Source organism: Syngnathus scovelli, chromosome 13, assembly GCF_024217435.2.
Source record: "Syngnathus scovelli strain Florida chromosome 13, RoL_Ssco_1.2, whole genome shotgun sequence".
Lineage (NCBI taxonomy): Eukaryota > Metazoa > Chordata > Actinopteri > Syngnathiformes > Syngnathidae > Syngnathus > Syngnathus scovelli.
Window position 1 is genome coordinate 11,817,012 of NC_090859.1, and position 18,865 is coordinate 11,835,876.

The following is an 18,865-nucleotide window of genomic DNA, read 5'->3' on the forward strand; positions in this document are numbered from 1 at the left end:
AGCGAAGTTGCTTGTTCATGTAAAAGAGACACCTCGAGGCGGCACATTTAATGGGTGGAAAGTCCCTTTTGATATATTTGTCTGCAAATTCAAAAGTACAATTTCCATAATAGGTCTGGCAACACGTCCAGACTTTTACCCCGCCTCTCGTCCAGTCTGCTGGGATTGGCTCCAACTCACCTATACGACAAGCATTGTACAAAATAGAGGCCATCATGACATATTGGCTAAAAACATTTTGGGGAATTTTGCTCTTTAGTCCTGGACGCTGTTAAGGGTTGTACAACAAACAATTAAAGAAAGTACAGAGTGAGATTTTTTTTTTTTTTTTTTGCTGAATATGCTACGAGGTCGAAAGGGGAAAACAAGATTTACAGGTCACACAGGTATTGCTGGGAGGAGCTGTGGATTGTCAGGTGTGGTTTGCCACCAACCGAATACCAGCAGCGCACAGACGACAGGAAGAAGTAGACAGAGGTTGAACATTACCACGAAAACACTACAAGTGGAGTCAAATCAAACGAAAGAGCAACCAGCGGTGAGAGCAAGCAACATCCACTGTGAGTACAACACTTCATCAAATCTTGCAAGGATTTTTGCAGAAGCAAATTTGAAATATGTTATCCCTGCAGGAACGAGAAGGGATAAATGGCCCAAAAAAGGGAGGATAGAAACAATGACAATCCCAACATTGAGCTGTTTGTCAAGGTGAGGCCCGTCATTGGTATTTTCAAATTTTCTTGCAAAAAATGCATCGAAAATGACATTTGAAATGACACATTTATGACATTTCCTTCTGAAAAGACAAATATTGCATTAAAAAATAATTCTGGTAGATTAATGGGACCCACTAAATAACATACTTTGGTTTAAAACATAACCTTAAAGAACACAAACTGCTTTACAGCTTTGCTTTAATTGTTTAATTGAGTTGTTTTGAAGCAAGAACAAACTTAATAACTTTATTGCATTTGTTTATGTCGTAATGTGGGCGTGTAGTCCCTCCACTTGAAATTCCGCACACTTTGGACTCACGACAGCGTGAGCTGAGCCTGCTAAGCAAGATGTAATCACATTTTGGTCAGATGCACAAGCCAGAAGCCACTTTGAAACTGGCGTGCCATTTCAAAAAATGTTTTTGTTGCTACCTCCGCCAAGGAAAATGTCAAGGCCTTTTGGATTCCAATGTGATGGTTGCGATTATTTTCCCACGGTTAAGAAATTGTTTCAAGTTGTAAATGTTGAAGGTAAAGAATTAAAAATGGTCCTTGTCTGACTTGTTAAAATATATATATTTTTTCAACTTGTTAAAATATTTTTTATGCAAAAAAAAAAGGTCCTTGTTGGACTTGTTAAAATATATTTCTTCAACTTGTTTAAATATTTCTTATGCGTTTATATTTTATTAATCAATGTGTAATTATATTCAGAATTTGAATAATTTTTTGAATGCAACATAAATCAATTGACTATTAAAATCGTATACCCTGTAATTAAAGTACATTCATATCCAAATATGTTTGGGCTCATTCCTAGCACACGCTAATGGTTATGGTTGAAGCAATAAAAATTCATTGAAATGCTGCCAGATTTAAAAAAAAAAAAAAATCTAATTGTGGCTGCAAGGCAACTCTAGGAATTCTTAGAAACACATTTGATTTATAAGCAATACACTTAATATGCTGCTTACATAGGTGATGCCAGCATATCTTAATTTATCGCTCTTTATATGTGCTGCCGCTGTGTTAATGGACGGGTGTGATAATTGATTAATTGATGGTTAAGCACTTGATTGTGTGTAATTGATGACAGGGGTAAGTGCTTGTGTTGAGATGCCTTTGATTTCATTTGTGGTCTAAATACAATGGATATAAAAAGTCTACACACCCCTGTTCAAACGCCAGGTGTTTGTGGTATATATATATATATATATATATATATATATATATATAAAAAAAAAAAACGAGATCCAGGATGAATCATTTCACATCATAGGGTGAAAAATATTTTTTAATTGATTATCTATCTTCTTCTTCCAGGCCAGCAATGATGCTGAAAGTGTGGGTAACTGTCCTTTCTCTCAGAGACTCTTTATGATTCTCTGGTTAAAAAAGGTCAAATTTCTACTCACCACAGTCGACATGAAAAGGTAAGAAGCATTTTTTTAAAAAAGGAATGTCTGACTCACCATACTTTCTGTTCTCGGCACAATTCCGTACTGTTTTTTTTTGGTCCATAAATGGACAAATAGATTCGGTTCAATTAAAAATCCTCTCATGAGTTCACCACTAAAACACGTAATATTATGCAAGAATACAGACTAGAAGGTTAATTTGTTGAATGAGTATCTTCTGGCTAGAAAAAAAATCTAAGCATTTTGCAATCCAAGGAGAAGAAGTCATTGTAACAAACAACACAGTAGATAGATAGCAAATGATTCCAACAACACAAGCAATTAACTTTATCATAATTGTTGCCTTGATAGAGCACCAGATGTGTTGAAGGAATTAGCTCCAGGCTCTCAGCCTCCATTCCTGGTCTTCAACGATGACGTCAAAACAGACGTTAATAAGATTGAGGAGTTCCTGGAGGAGAAATTAGCACCACCAAAGTGAGACGACCGCATCTCGCTCTGCCCTAATGCCTACAAGTGTAACGATTAATTGGATTTCTCATTTAACCTTCCGATGGCAGGTATCCCAAATTGTGCTGTCGATACAAGGAGTCCCTGTCAGCCGGAGAAGACATCTTTCGTAAATTCTCAGCGTATATTAAGAATCCCATCCCTGGATTAAATGACAGTAAGATAAATGCAACAGCGTAATTATATTTGTCTTCCATTATCTGAAAATGTATTTTATTTTAGTTGCGGGGCATCATCAGGGATTATGGCAGATGTCTGTTGCTATAGTATTTGTCTTTTTTGTTTTTTTTTTTTTTATCTGATGCCTGCAAAGTGTTTCCAGTAATGCTACATAAGTGTGATACTAACTATGGAACTTCTCGTCCATCTGACTTCTCGGCACAATTGATTGCATCACATGAAGGCCTCTTTTTTTTTTTTTTAATACCAGCCACCAGATGACAGTGTAGACAAGCAAATATCTGGAGGGTGGATCTTAGTACAAAATGTAATCTGTATTTTCGTTTCAGTGTTACAGAAGAACTTCCTATCAACCCTGGTGAAGCTCAACATGTACTTGGAGACACCGCTGCCTCATGAGTTGGACCAGAACCCGTACGCTACAGAATCTACACGTCCCTACCTGGATGGAGACTCGCTCACTTTGGCTGACTGCAACCTGCTTCCCAAACTCAACATTGTCAAGGTGAGACATTCATAAATAGATTTTATTTCATGGTATTTACATCTACTTTGTTAAATTCAACTAGGTGGTGTGCAAGATGTACCGCGACTTTGACATCCCTGCCGAACTAAAAGGCCTCAAACGTTACCTGGACAACGCCTACAGAAGGGAGGAGTTTCGTATGAGTTGCCCAAAGGATGTCGAGATCCTCATCGCGTACCAATCTGTGGCTAAGTATCTCAATAAATAGAAGAATGACCAAAGAGGGTGTTCCAAAAGTTAATATATACTTCCTTCCTATCATTGAAGAGGCATTCAGAAAAATCCAGAGAAATGGAAACAAGGAAGTGTATAATGTCTTTCCGGACACCCTCTGTGTCAGATTATGATTACAATTTATCTTCAAAATCCACAGAGCTACTTTTAAAGGTCTTATGTACGTGCTGCATTGACTATTAAATCCTATGGTGTTATTTCTGTGGCGTCCTTTGAAAGAGCACAGAATTGATGTCCTGTGCCAGTGTGCAATCACGTATTATTTGTAAATGTATCTACAGTATGTATTAGGTATTTACTCAATGTAAACTGCAATGAAGGAATAACATTTTAATATAAATCTTATAAGCTTAACTCATGTTGTAACATTGGTTTTGATCTCATAGCATCTTTTTCTCGACATATTTGTACATATTAGAGAGAAAGCAATACCTCCTATATATAAGACTGTTATTACTTTGAGCAGTAATTTCTTGATATATGTATTCTGTTGTCTCCATTCCTCACAGTTTTCTGTCCCTAGAAATAAAATGTAAGAATAAAAAGTGAATAAAACAAGTTCTTGCTTGACTTTTTTCCCCACTCACCTCACCTTGTAAATCAAATCTGTGATTTACTGCACACTTTTTATTTATTTATTTATTTATTTATTTATTTATTTATTTATTTATTTATTTATTTGGACGGTTAATAACTACAATCAAATAAATAAGAGAAATAAAGGGATTTAAGGTTATTTTAAACTTGCTACTGGCGACGCATGAAAATATGGAACAAGATTGTTCTGATTGGATGACTCAATTCAATGGTACCATAGCAACTGCAGATCTGCCTGCCCATTGGTCAATGCTATAAAATAGGCGGGGCTAAAGCAAGTGACAGCGCATCGAAAACTTTGTTAGCTGCCAGCTAATTTTAGTCCATCGCCAGTTTTGACAATGACCTAAATTTGACACCCTCTCGCCTAAAAACACCGTAAAGTAAGTGTGGTCTACGCACATACAACATTACCGGATACCGTTTTGACTTCGTACATTGACACCGGCATTAATGCCTCTTCTGGTATGAGTTTCAACCGTTAGCTCTTAGCTAGCTCGCTAATGTTATTATTGCTAACATTCCATAGCTTCGGTGATGGAGAGTTGCCGTTGTTTATCTCGTACTGTGAACGTATGACTTGTTATGCCGAATAGTATTTCAATATAACAAACATGCATTAAGGTATTGACAATGACTGGCGTTGTGTTTTAATTGTATGTAAAATGTTGTTTTCGTAGTGCACACAAACAAGCCACGCCAACGTGATGCTCCTCATGTCCGAGTATGTCAATCTCGTAAATAAATTATGTATATCAAGTAATTAACATGTGACTGATCATGTGACATATGATGCAGGATGGATTGCCGTGCAGGGGGTGACGATGGAGACATCTGCGGATGGGCCAGTTCAGTAAGTTTTACATCTGATTGAAGTTTGTGATGTGCAACACGATTAGGACAGTACAAAAGTTTATCTACAGGGATCGTTTCCCATTTTTTTATCCTGGACTCTGACCCAGACAGCACTGGCTGGACTGCAGTGTTGCAATTCGGCTTTTTCTTGTCAAGTGGCACAAGTGTCATGGAAGGGTGAATGGCTGAAATGACAAAAACAAAACACAAGCAGAGGCTTCTTTCCAATCTGGATCTTGGCTGAAATGACAAAAACAAAACACAAGCAGAGGCTTCTTTCCAATCTGGATCTTAATACGTACATATTAAATATATATGCTGACACATTAGGTGTCACTTAAACATAGACTTAGAAATAGACCTTAAATAGATACTGAATGAATGCATTAAATGGCGATTGTGTGTTGCATTACTGGAGTAACAGTCAAGCAGGCTGGACTGCATTTTTTTGTAAATTACACAACAGTACCACAGTGTAGTGGTACCTTGAGAGAAGAAAATCATAGCATAGAAAATAATGGCTAGTCAATTCTCACAATGCTTTGTGTTGTTTAATAATGCTTGTGTTAGATGCTGGTGCACGGCAAGAATGACATCACAGCAGTAACAGCACGAGTGCAACAGTTTGTGGAGGAAAGGATGCAGACCACTATGGTAAATACGTTTCCATTTTTGTGCGATAAAAATTTGCTAAACTTATATTGACCCTTCCTATCACTAAATTGAAAGTAAATAAGAACACAGTCAACAGCGCCCTCTTCTGGTTTTAAGATTCTGAACTTCTGTTTTGATTGCATCACAAGCCAGTGTGCGGCCGAAGCCTTTCTTTTTTTTATTTGTAAAAAATCTTAAGTACAGTAAGTTCTGTATTGTTTATCTTCCAGCTCACTGGTGTCCTGATAGGTGCTGTCGTCGCAGTCGCAATGATCGGGATTGTGGTTCTCTTCTTATACAGGAGGTTCAAGCATGCTCGTGAGTCCCACGTTGATACTGAAGATATTTCAAGTCTCAATGTCAATAATGTTGACAATTCTCCCAATTGGGCTCTTTTTATTAGGTGAACAGCAGCCTGGTGTACCTCATTATCGCTTCAGAAAACGAGATAAAGTGCTCTTCTATGGTCGGAAAATAATGCGCAAGGTATTCGCTTTTCCTTCCAACAATGCTTTCCTTCAGGTTTTGTTCCTAAAATTTTTATAATTTTTTTTTTCAAGGTGCAGACTTTGTCCGCAATTCCTCCATCTTCTTTATCATCATCTACCTCAGTATCAAAGCAACCGCAGCGAGTGCGCAAAAGAACCAAAGTTCTTAGCATTGCTCGCAAGTATGGCGCGAAGGAAAAAGCATTTTCCGAATGTGTGCGGTCAAGTCTGCTAAATGAACCCTGTGTTCCTCTGAACAGAATCCTTCGCATCCGTAAAGATCCTCCGACTCTTCAGCCTAAAGAACCGCCACCTTCTCTGCTGGAGGCCGACCTGACCGAGTTCGACGTCCAAAGCTCCAATCTGCCGTCCGAGGTTCTCTACATGCTGAAGAATGTCAGGTGGGGGTTTGATGAAATGTTTTTGTGCAACTCCAGAGGAAATTCAAAAACGTTGCTGTGTTTTTTTTGTAGGGTGTTGGGACATTTTGACAAACCTCTCTTCCTCGAGCTGTGTCGCCACATGGTGTTTGTTGAGCTGCAGGAGGGCGAGGGTCTTTTCAAACCCGGAGATGACGACGACAGCATCTATGTGGTCCAGGATGGACGACTTGAGCTCTGTATCTTGGAAAATGTTGGATTACGAAAAAAAAAGATTTTTTTGCCCTTGTTTTTAGCAACATCACAGAAAAGAAATCTCTTTTTTTTCTGCCTTGTAGGACGGCACAGAGGTGGCAGTGAAGGATGTTCTTCCTGGCGACAGCGTACACAGCTTGCTCAGTATTCTGGACATCATCACGGCGAGTGACTTCATTTCACAGTCGCTCCTCTTATCTGTCTGGGTCTGCTCTCTCCTTTGAGTCAAGGAGTTCATTGATATATTTTCTTCAGGCTTTCTCCATCCTCTTCCATGCAAATGAAATGGCCTAATGTCATTTCCCTCTCTCAATGTCTTTTCTTATTGGTCCAAATTGGAAGATTAAACTAGGTACAAGGGATGGGCGTGAATAATTAGTTTTCAATTATCCAGTAGGTTATGTTAGGCAGCAATTAATTAATATGCTACTATGGCCACATGGTCATTTTTCGTTAACTTCCATTCTTTATTACTAAGTACTTAGCCAATTGAATATATTTAAAAAAAATCACATTTGACTTCTTTTTCTTTCCTTATTCAGGGTTTTCCAGCTCCTTACAAGACTGTTTCCGCTCGTGCAGCCACACGCTCCACCATCTTGCGTTTACCCGCATCCGCCTTTGAGTCTGTGTTCAAGAAATACCCTGAGACGCTTGTGCGCGTCATTCAGGTAACGTGGTGTCAGTGTGTGTTATTGCTCAAAATCATTTTAATGTGAATAAAAGAAAATATTGTGTGTTTTCAGATCATCATGGTGCGGCTCCAAAGGGTCACCTTCTTGGCATTACATAACTACCTGGGCCTGACCACCGAGCTGTTCAATCCGGTAGGAGGGAGGATGATCAGTATGCATTTAACTTGTGTATTCTCTGTACTCTCTGATGCAGAGCCACTGACGTTAGCAGCTGCTGGCAAGGAAACCATCCGTGCACATTTACAGAAAGTGACATAAACCCTCTGTCCTGCACATGCAAGCTAATTTCACACAACATTAAGCGCAGCATCATAACACTGTCCTTCATACCGGGTCAAAACGAATAAACCGTGAGCACCCCTTCAGAGGAAACTTTACGACCAGAAATATCTTTCATAAGAGAATACTTGAAAGGGGCCAATTGCTAAAGGCGTTAAAATATATTACAGTAGATGTGCTATTAAATATAAATCACACCTCAGCCCAAGTCTAAAAATGTGTCACAAGCAGAGGTTACACTTTTGAATTAATAATCCTCCAGAATTAGGGTTTAAAAAAGGCAGTTGTGTATTTTAAACGGCAAATAAATACCCTTCATGAAACCAGAAACGATTATTTATGTCGTCACTATGCATATTTTATTGGACTGTTTTGTTGTTGAATTGACAGGAAAGCCACGCAGTGCCTTTGTCCAATGTGAACATGGCGGCGAGTGAGGCAATCTCTGGCAAGACCTCTCGCCGTTTGCACTTCCAAGATGAGGTAGCTGTGGGGAGCATGGAGAGCCCTACGGAGACAGGTCCCCCCCCCCCCCACACACACACACACACATTGATTTCATCTCTCTTACTGGTTTGGATCCAAAACTGTCTTGCTTTATGTGAAGCAGATGGCGTAAAGGACAGTCCTTCGAACAGCTACAGGAAGCAGCGATCCATCTCCTTGCCCGCCGACAGCGCAGGTTGATCACTGTTAAACTTGGGGTGATAACTCAATCGGTCATTAAGAGGAGATCGCACAGGTACTCATCACATTACTGGTTACAGGCGACATGACAATGGCGTGCGAACGGGCTCGAGTCAACATCGATGAGCCTCCGCCCAGTCCTGCAAGTCAGAAGGTAAAAGTAAACTAAAGATGAACTCGCTTTTATCAATACTGCCGTTTTTTTTCATCAACATTGCCTCCGCACATGCAGTCCAACCTGAAGAAGAGCGTGACCATGCAGCATACGCCCTCTGAGGTGTTTCACTACACGGACAACGGGGGGCAGTCTGACAACATCCACCTTAGCAAGAGCGGTTCAATCTTCCAGGCTGCTAAAAAAGACCTGCTAGTGATCATCCAGTTGCAGGTTTTTATCTAACATGATTTTTTTTTTGTTTGTTTGAATTTGATCTCAGATGTATCGTGTATATTGTTTGCAGGATCCCAGCCTTCTCGAGGGAAGAGTGACCCTCCACCAAGTAAAAGCTGGTTCGGTTGTGGCTCGTCAAGGAGATCAGGTGATTAAATGGCTTATTTTTTCATATAAACATATATAAAACAAAAGAATCACTTTTCTGTCCTCTGCGCTTTTTTTTTTTTTCAGGAAGTGAGCATCCAGTTTGTTATTTCAGGCCTACTCCATGTTTACCAGAGGATGATCGACCGTGAGGAGGACACGCGTCTTTTTGTGACTCACCCTGGAGAGCTCGTGGGTCAGCTTGCTGTCCTGACCGGCGAGCCCCTCATATTTACCGTCCGAGCTCAGCGTGACTGCAGCTTCCTCTCCATTTCCAAAACCCATTTCTACGAGTTAGTGGATTAAATTGGTTTGTTTGTATGTGTAAATAACACGCTTGATATAACCATTTTTTTTCCTCCTCAGGATAATGCGTGCGGAACCCAAAGTAGTCCTAAACGTCGCTCACACGGTGGTGAAGAGGATGTCATCGTTTGTCAGACAGATTGACTTTGCCCTCGATTGGATGGCCGTGGAAGCCGGCAGGGCCGTCTACAGGTACTTGCCGCAAATTTGCGCTTAATACCTTCCTGCCATCTGGCCGTCCCTTTCTGTAAAGATGAACACTTCTCAAAACTTGTTATGTTGAATTGCTGTTAATGGAAGCGTATATTCCAGGCAGGGCGAGAAATCCGACAGCACTTTTATTGTGCTCAGTGGACGACTGCGCTCTGTAATCATGAAGGAGGATGGCAAGAAGGAACTGATAGGAGAGTACGGCCGCGGTGACCTGATTGGAGTGGTAAAGGCCAAAATCTTTGTTTTGTTTTTTCCCCAGTAACAACACTTTAATAAGCAAAATACAATTAATCGTAATAATTGAAGGTTTGTTGCAGGGTTGTTTTCGCCATACCTGCATTATTCTTATAACTTGGTACGTGGGCGTGCAGTGTATAATTAGTTCACATCTTATCAGCATTAATTGATGCATAGGTATATTTTTTTCGTTCTGACATGATAGTTCTAATAATACTTGAGTCGAAGGATGCTATGGTTACGGTTACCAGGAGGTCATTTTTGTAGGAGTTGTGTTTCACACCACTCTGTTGCTTTCCAATCACTAATTATGAAGATAAAATTACTCCAGAGTATATGGGGGTGAAGAGAGATAAAAAGTTTTATCCATCTTTAGCTTGGGATTTAAAGTTCTGCCGTTTTCAGGTGGAGGCCCTAACCCATCAAAACAGAGCCACCACCGTCCACGCCGTACGGGACTCCGAGCTCGCCAAACTGCCCGAGGGCGCCCTCAGCTCCATCAAGCGGAAGTTCCCGCAGGTAGCCTGAAGGCCTTGGAACTTTAGATCATTCACGTTCTCCTCTGTGTCATACATACTCCATCTCAGATTTGCCTCAAAACAATGTTTTTGCATCGCAGGTCGTCACCAGACTCATCCACTTGCTTGGGCAGAAGATCCTCCAGCAGGTTAATCTCCCTCTCAATGGTGTGTGAACTTTTTACAGTTGTTTATTCGTGATTGACTAAAAAAAAAAACTGTTCAGTAATCAATAACATGGACTCTGTTCCCCCAGGTCGCAGTTTGGCACTGCACACCCCGGGCAGTAAATGGGACGCTGGCAGCCAGGCCTCCAACCTCTCCACAGTGACAGTCCTGCCCGTCTCCGAGGAGGTGCCGCTCACCACCTTTACTCTGGAGCTGCAGCATGCACTCCTCGCAATAGGTACAAATAAATACTATATGGAAGCTCCGACTTTGCTGGATTTGACCTTTTCTGCTTTCCCGCAGATGAATGTTCAATATCCTGTTTACGTTTGAGCTTATGAAGATGTCATTCAAAAGATTGTTAAATTGATTGATTGTAAGGCTCGGTGACAGTGTTGTTCTCGATAAAGTTTCTCACAGGACAAAAATAAAGGACATATCAATACGAGGAGCTACTTTGTAATAAATCAAACAGAAGGTCGGTGCTGAAGTATAAAATGTGACGCCCCATTTACTGCTTTCACATTCAGGTCCCACTCTTCTATTGACCAGTGATATAATTAAGCAACGCCTTGGAGCTGCAGCACTAGACAGGTATTTTTATTTTAAATGACACTTTTTAAGTTCGGCCAGTAATCTTACTCCATGTCCTGCTTCTTTCCCACCACAGTGTTCATGAATATCGTCTGTCCAGCTGGTTGGGCCAACAGGAAGACATCCATCGGATAGTTCTCTACCAAACAGATTACACGCTAACTCCTTGGACCCAGCGGTGCATCCGTCAGGCCGACTGCATCATCATCGTGGGCCTGGGCGAGCAGGATCCTGCCGTCGGAGAGGTGAGAGATTCATCCGTGAGACTGAAACGAACTTGCTCAAGGTAAGCTCAGTCCTACTTGGGCTGCAACCAACTAGCTAGCTAGCTACCAACAAGCTTCGCCGGCTACGAGTTTGGCAAAACACATTGCAGATTCGCTCCTGAGTCAGTAAACATGACAAAATAAGCAGCTTAAAAAGTATCGAGCTCGCAAAAGGATGACAAAGAAAGATGGAGAAGCTTTGCTAATTGCTAAGATAACCCAAGACTGATAAGGCTAGCGCATTTAACACCGTGATTAAGTGTTCTTGTTTAAAAATGGTCAACTGGAGGCAGGTGAAGGCCTTTGAGACTCTTCTTCGATTTAGGGCTATTTAAATAAATTTGACTTAACTTGAAATACAAAATATATCCTAAGGTATTTAGCTATTGTAACAGCATTCTGTTTGCATTTGACCCTAGGTAACATAAGGTAATATAAGGTAACAGCAGATGGATATTAAGAAAAGGGTAGAGGCAGGAAGTGACCGTCTAGCGGATGGAGAAATAATTGCTTTCTCAGGGGAGGACAATGGGCAAACAGAAATAAAGGAATGTGTCCACATTTAACAAGAGACGGTCGGGGAAACGGAAAGAAGGATCAATATTTGCTGGGGCACAGAATGAGTCACAGCTGAGGGTTTCATCTTGCAGGAACACACATACACACACAACATCTTGCTTTCAAAACATCGAGTTCCAGATAACACCTCTGCAATTACTACTTTCCCTTCAATTCAGACACCTTCTGTCTTTACCCGCAAACATTCACTTGTCATTATTCCACGCATGTGAGCACTTACGGCGCCTGTAAAAATGTTAATGGTGTCCCTCTAGCTGGAACGCATGCTGGAAGCAAGTGCCGTGCGCGCCCAGAAGCAGCTGGTGCTGCTGCACAAAGAAGACGGCCCCCCTCCCAAGGGCACCGTGGACTGGCTTAACATGCGTAGCTGGATCTCCAGACACCTCCATCTATCATGTCCACGACGGGTTTTCTCTAAGAGGAGCCTGCCCAAACTGGTGGGAGGGAATGCTTTATACAGAAGTCATCCTACAACATCTTTTATGTTCTAATTCTGCCAATCATGTTTTTTTTTTAAGTTGGAGCTATATCAGCGTGTGTTCGAGAAGCCGGCCGACCGCCACTCAGATTTCTCCCGATTGGCCCGAGTCCTCACTGGGAACGGCATTGCCCTCGTTCTGGGTGGAGGCGGGGCCAGGTAAAGCTCAATAAATACCAACTTGTCAGTGTTAAGTTTTCAGGCCTTACATGTCTGTGCCCTTTTTTTTTTTTTTATAGAGGTTGTTCCCAGGTTGGGATCGTGCGAGCCCTCTGCGAAGCCGGCATCCCAGTCGACCTCGTCGGCGGCACCTCTATAGGTTCCCTGTTGGGGGCGCTCTACGCCGAGGACCGCAGCCACAGCCGCATGAGGATGAGAGCACGAGAATGGGCAATGGTAAAAATTGTCGTGGCTGCTCTAAACCACGAGCTCCCTTATTTACATTTGAGGATCCCCATCATGTATTCAAAGCCAGGAGGCAGCCGTATTTTAATCATACCACCGGAGAGCATCACAAATCATATTCCAGATATCATCAAAAGGCAATTTAAAAGCCCATTTCCATCCTCATTAAGAAAAGACGCCGGAATGAATTAGCTTATGGTGAAACTTTGATGCTGATCACATCGTCCTCAGGAATTTGCGTCATGCGGGTTGACTTGCAGCGCTTGGGGATTTCTCCCTTGATGTCATACTTGAAGTTATCTCCATGAAGACACTTTGTTTATGTGGGTTGGATGAGCACATTAATATTCGGCTCCTCCTATTCCTCTTTTAGAAGTGGTTTTACATTTTTGCTTGTTTTGTCACTTTCAACATGTCATCGACAGCGGTGGATCTTTGTGAAGGTGACTTGAACAGGGAATCGTTTAATCTCAAACGCAAAATGAATACTTTGTTTATGCGCGTAATGATAGTCCAAAAGCCCAACAGTGAGATGCTGCGTGCATCTGGTAGAAGAAATAAAAATGGAAAAAAAAAATGCCATTAACAATCTGGCAGATTCGACATTATCTTCAGCGGAAGCACTCAGCTTGGTCAAATGCTGTTTTTATTCAGTATAAGGACGAAAGCAAACCTAATTTTCATTCTCTCTCGCCGCAGGAAATGACTTCAGTATTCAAGAAGGTTCTCGATTTAACATACCCGATCACGTCTATGTTTTCTGGCGCGGCCTTCAACTCCAGTATCAGCAATGTCTTCAAGAGCAAGCAAATTGAGGTGAGATGAGGTGATTCCGATGGAATTGAAGAAAGGAGGAGATACTGGCGGCAGAATGAGTAAGCCTTTAAATCTGTTACCTGTTTATGTCTTTGTGTACGCAGGATCTTTGGATCCCATATTTCAATATCACAGCTGACATTACTGCCTCCGCAATGCGAGTGCACACTGATGGTAGGTGCACGTACTCCTGATGAACATCGAAAGTGCTTTATTAAAAATATCTCTTACTCGTCGCTGTAAAGACATCATAGCAAGATTGTTCGTGTTTGCCGTTTGAGGTTCTCTTTGGAGGTACGTTCGCGCCAGCATGTCCCTTTCGGGGTATCTGCCGCCTCTCTGTGACCCGAAAGATGGACACCTCCTTATGGATGGAGGGTACATCAACAACCTGCCAGGTCTTTCTTTATAGCTGCCTAATTTTGTATTTTTTATCTTGTCAAAGACTTATTCAGCTTTATTCTTTTTTTTTTGCCACTGCCAGCTGATGTGGCACGCTCCATGGGGGCCAAAGTGGTGATCGCTATCGACGTGGGCAGCCGCGATGAAACTAACCTCACTAATTACGGCGACTCGCTTTCTGGCTGGTGGCTGCTATGGAAACGCCTCAATCCCCTGGCAGAGAAAGTCAAGGTAAAGGCATTGATTCAAAATTAATATAAGGTAACTTGACCTTGACTTTAGCGAGTATAATTTCGGGGGTTTCTCACATGTGCTCAGGTGTTGAACATGGCGGAGATCCAAACCCGCTTGGCCTACGTGTGCTGCGTTCGACACTTGGAGTCGGTGAAGAACAGCGACTACTGCGAGTATATCCGCCCGCCCATCGACAGATATCGGACGCTGGAGTTTGGGAAGTTCGACGAGATTGCTGTATGGGAACGCCATCATCATGTATTGTTTTAATTCTATCATTTAAAAAAATAGAAAACTCACATCAATACACGTATGTCTTGTTAGGAGGTGGGATACCAGCACGGTAAAACTGTGTTTGACGTGTGGACTCGAAGTGGAGTTGTGGACAAAATGCTGAAAGACAGACACCAAGAGGAATTTTACAACACGCAATGCAAGAACAATGTAAGCACCCGCTTGGTCACTCGGCCTTCGGTCTGCGTCTTACATCACAATCCTTTAGACACGGCGGGATTTTTTTAGTGCTGCGCTTTAATACAGAATCCCGGCACGACAAAGCAGACTTGACATTTTGATGAAGCGTTCCATCAATAATTGGCTTTTTTCCATCATTCCCAGACCAACCGTAATCAGCTTTTATGCCGCACTCTGTTTTGTGCCAAAAGTGCGTCACGGCTTTCCAGCTTTGGGCTCACTGTGGCTTTATATCACTAATCGCAATGTTGTTATCTGACCTGCTATCAGACGCCACCAAAAATACACTTGTTCATTATAAATGTCTAGTCGGCCTGAAATATTATGACTCCTTCTCCTGATGCCTCAAAAATAAATAAGAGCCTCATTGTGTCATCACTACTGCTACAAACAAACATTATTCAAAGCAGAAATGCAAGCTTGGAAACAATCAACCTTGAGAATGTTTTGTATATATCAATTGTGTTTGCTTTCTTTCTGCAACAAACAATAGCCGGCCCACATATGCGTTTAATGAGGCTTGTGTATCTCTCCTGGGGAAACGAGCGCGACATATAATGGCGTAGCCATGCTTTGTACTTTATGTCAAAAAAGTCGTCTTGCTTTGCATTTGTCAGCGCTGAGTGAAAACGGAAGTACAGGTGTCGCAAATTGAATATACAAGTGATGGATGTTTATTTTCCATTCACTGAGGTTGTCTTTGTGCCTATTAGGTAGTGACATGCCCCAACGCTTCCTTCACCGACTTGGCGGAAATCGTGTCTCGCATTGAGCCGGTCAAACCCGCCCTGGTGGATGGTAAAACCACACAGTCATCTTTTTATTATTTCAGCATGCGCAAATACACTCATACTACACATACATGCATGCTGGTGCTATTCTCTAACTTGGTTTCCTACTTTTTTCCTCTTGTTGTGCTTGATTCAGTCACTTCTTGCTATTTGCAGTAAACACGAACTGAAATTTTCCGCAGTGTTTCCGAATGAAGCAAAAACTGACATATTTGCTTTGACTGCAGTAACGGTGTGCGCATTCATCCAATCACGGATTGTTTCTCTATTTGCTCTTCCGACCTCGCCACTCGCACGCCCACTTCCATCTGTCTCCCTTCTTCCCCGACAGCCCCACAATGTTATTTATTTTTTATTCATTTTCCTCTTGTCCTCACCACTCTCCCCCGTCAGAGGAGTCAGACTACCACACTGACTATGACGAGGAGGCAGTGGAGAGCGCACTGTCTGACCTGGAGCTATACGGTCACTATGGAGAGCATACTGAAGGGGAGGAGACTGCCGACACGGTGCGGGCCTTTGGTCGCGCGGGCGGGTGATCTCTTGCAAGCACCACAACCGCTGAGTCACATTTTCACTCATGTCAGGCACATTCGACAACAAGTGGTTTAGGTTAAAACTGAAAGTGTTTCGTTTCTTTTGAGTGAGTGAGTCAGCCTTATGCGGAAGAAAAATAAGGTGAGGCCAAATCAAACATCATATTTTGGAAGGTTGACGTATTCGTAATATTTCGAGTTGTTTTATTTTGTAGCTTAGCACTTATTTTGATTTTTTTTTGTATTCAAATATTTTTTAATATAGATTCTTGACCCCCTTATAAGTCATATTTCTGTTACTATGTTCTTATGATATGACTTTATTCAATTAATATTACAATTTTAGTCACGTCAATGTTAAAAAAATGCTGCACCTCAGACCCTTACATTTCTGTGACATTTTCAAAATGGTGGTATATTAACATTTATAATATTGATAATTATTTCCTCTGACTTTTCAAAATTATATTGATGTATCATTACAAAATTGATAATTAGTAATAATTAAAGGACCAGTTGAAATAACCATCAATAGGACAAGCAATACGATTTCAATTCAACAAATTTGTCTTATTTTGTATTGACACATTCTCTTAATGAACACCCTTACGATCCTCAGGATGAAGAACTGGACGAAAGAAGTATCCGTCGTGTGGATGCAGTCTCCGGCCACGAACACTCACTGAACATCTCAGCCAACCAGGAAGTACTTTCCAAACGTTCCGCCAAGTGATAAGTGCAATAACGAAGGGACGTTAGACCACCGTTGGCCTCTATTACATCCCATCTTTACCACATGGCTCTCTAAGATTAACCTTCATTCATCTTCTAGTCCCGCTCATTCCCAACCATCATCATTTCTCATATTGAGAGCTTTAAATGGATCGCATCAGTGAAGAAGCGAAGCAATTGCAAAAGCGCTATCGGGTCAATTTGTATGAACGTATATTAGGGGCACACTGAAAATATGGGAAAATCATGATTATATAGCAAATTTGTTAAAAATAATGATATTAATTCTGTGCATTAGCAGAAAGGTGGAAAAAAATGAACCGCCGCAATGCCCACTTTTTTTCCATCTCGGAATTCAACCATCAAAAAAGCCTAGCTGTTGCCTTTTAATACACTTTGTATTATGAGTTTAAAAGGCATAATACAGAATGCCTTTTTTGCAAAAGGAAAAGAAAAAAAATACTTTAGATATACTTGACTGTTTTTGATGGGCCCGTGTCGCCTCTACTTGCCACGCGAGATTTATTGTTACCCCCCCCAACCAAGAGCACCGTACAGAGAACAAATAGACCCATCAGTCCAGATATGCACATCAATGCAAATATTGATTTATTTTTTTCATATCAAACCCTATGTGTTAAATTTCAAAAAAAATTGTTTATGTCGTCACAGTCGTCAATCATTTAATCGTTTAAATGTAGCTTGCAATCCTTTGTTCATGTAGTGCAATGACAAATGTATGTCAATTTTTCGTATTCATTAAATGCCTTTTATAGTGAGGAGGGTACAGTGGCCACACCTTGTAGCCTCAAACTGAGGTGGTCATAAATTCTATATTAACTGCGTGCAATTTTGTTAAGTAACATGCATAAATTTTGTGTAGGTTAATAAATAAGTTGAGACATGTAAAATAAAATATCAAAACTTAACTTTAAACAAAAGTACAAGTAGTTGCAGCCTTTTGCAGCTCATTCATGTGTCAGTTGAAGAAAGGAGTTTAACGATGCAAAATCGAAAAGCCAAATCTCTATGCCTTAATTTTGATAGATCTCCAGCTTCATCATGCACGATTTCGTTAATACCCGACTCGTCTCTCGTTTAGATTGCATAGTGCAAAAATGTCCACCCCCCTCAAAAAAAAAAAAAAAAAAAGCAAATCATCTCATATTTTTTGCTGACGTCTTTGCACTGATATACTTCATGACGACGGTTCAAGTTTTGAACTTTTATGTGAACGTAGAGGTGCCTTTAACCAAAGACACCTTAATTATTTTTTTTTTTTCCAAATTGTGCAATCTTAGGAAAATTCAACCTTGGAAACCACATCTGATGCTAGCTATAGTGGATAGAAGTATTTTTTTTTTTGTGAGATTCAAAAATTAGACCAACATAAATCATTTTAAAACTTTTTTCTCACCTTTAATATTAGCTGCAACTTGAATAATGAAGGCGCTCACAATTTTTTCACAGTGGTACTGGGGGCAACATAAGACCACTCACTAGACCTGACCCAAATAAAAAGCCATCTGAAATCAGGACAGAATTTGTGCATACAAGCCAATTATCCGCTATTAATAATTACAAGTTATAGGTCATTTTAATGGTGGAAAAAAAGTTTGGAAATTATGTATCTTTTTTTTTAAATCACAAAACCCTGACTTGCGATTGTGTAGGCTTTTTCTCTCCACCTTAATTGGAGCCAAGGGGTTGTTACTTCTGCTGTGTTGTACTTTTTTGGGGTGTTTCCAGAAAACCAAAGTACAAAGAAATTGATGTTTTTTGGCCAGAGTGAGTGTTTCACAGCTTGTTTAAAACGGTGATGGATGAGACGCTGATGCTACGTGTGGAAGCACGCCAGGTGACTGAAACAAACACACACACACACACAAACGCAACCGTTTGTACTCTCATTCAACCTTTTAGCTCTGATTATTAAGCACATAAATGTTTACCAGTATGCCTTCGCTCCATAACTTGAGTATTTATTACGTTGTATCATTATGTCTTTGATAATCAGGTGTTACTAAAAACTACTATTGTGTCATTTGTATGTTTATGATAAATAAATGATTATATTGGAGAAAAAAAAAAACGTTTGGACACT

The 18,865-nt window shown here is 40.8% G+C and overlaps 2 protein-coding genes across 3 annotated transcripts; both read left to right on the top strand.

Annotated features, from left to right (window-relative positions):
- The first annotated feature begins 402 nt into the window (after positions 1–402).
- On the top strand, positions 403–4,142 carry clic3 (chloride intracellular channel 3). 2 transcript variants are annotated; one of them, XM_049737953.1, is made up of 7 exons: positions 403–560; positions 633–708; positions 2,040–2,149; positions 2,486–2,611; positions 2,695–2,801; positions 3,154–3,329; positions 3,394–4,142. In XM_049737953.1, the coding sequence occupies exons 2-7, from the start codon at positions 649–651 to the stop codon at positions 3,556–3,558; spliced, it is 744 nt and encodes a 247-aa protein (XP_049593910.1). In that variant the 5' UTR covers positions 403–560; positions 633–648; the 3' UTR covers positions 3,559–4,142. The 2 variants fall into 2 exon arrangements, with proteins under 2 accessions (XP_049593910.1, XP_049593912.1); XM_049737955.2 differs by having other exon boundaries at positions 413–551.
- Positions 4,143–4,441: 299 nt separating this feature from the next.
- Positions 4,442–18,647, top strand: LOC125979547 (patatin-like phospholipase domain-containing protein 7). Its single transcript, XM_049737893.2, has 37 exons — positions 4,442–4,564; positions 4,862–4,905; positions 4,980–5,034; positions 5,607–5,690; positions 5,921–6,008; positions 6,094–6,176; positions 6,251–6,360; positions 6,439–6,579; positions 6,652–6,811; positions 6,897–6,977; positions 7,356–7,484; positions 7,560–7,640; positions 8,178–8,307; positions 8,398–8,469; positions 8,555–8,628; positions 8,707–8,862; positions 8,936–9,013; positions 9,100–9,305; positions 9,379–9,510; positions 9,631–9,754; positions 10,174–10,287; positions 10,388–10,454; positions 10,543–10,692; positions 10,985–11,048; positions 11,125–11,293; positions 12,148–12,330; positions 12,412–12,530; positions 12,611–12,767; positions 13,476–13,592; positions 13,697–13,766; positions 13,874–13,990; positions 14,077–14,225; positions 14,313–14,465; positions 14,553–14,672; positions 15,416–15,500; positions 15,887–16,002; positions 16,649–18,647. The coding sequence occupies exons 2-37, from the start codon at positions 4,889–4,891 to the stop codon at positions 16,760–16,762; spliced, it is 4,065 nt and encodes a 1,354-aa protein (XP_049593850.1). The 5' UTR covers positions 4,442–4,564; positions 4,862–4,888; the 3' UTR covers positions 16,763–18,647.
- The last annotated feature ends 218 nt before the right edge of the window (positions 18,648–18,865 follow it).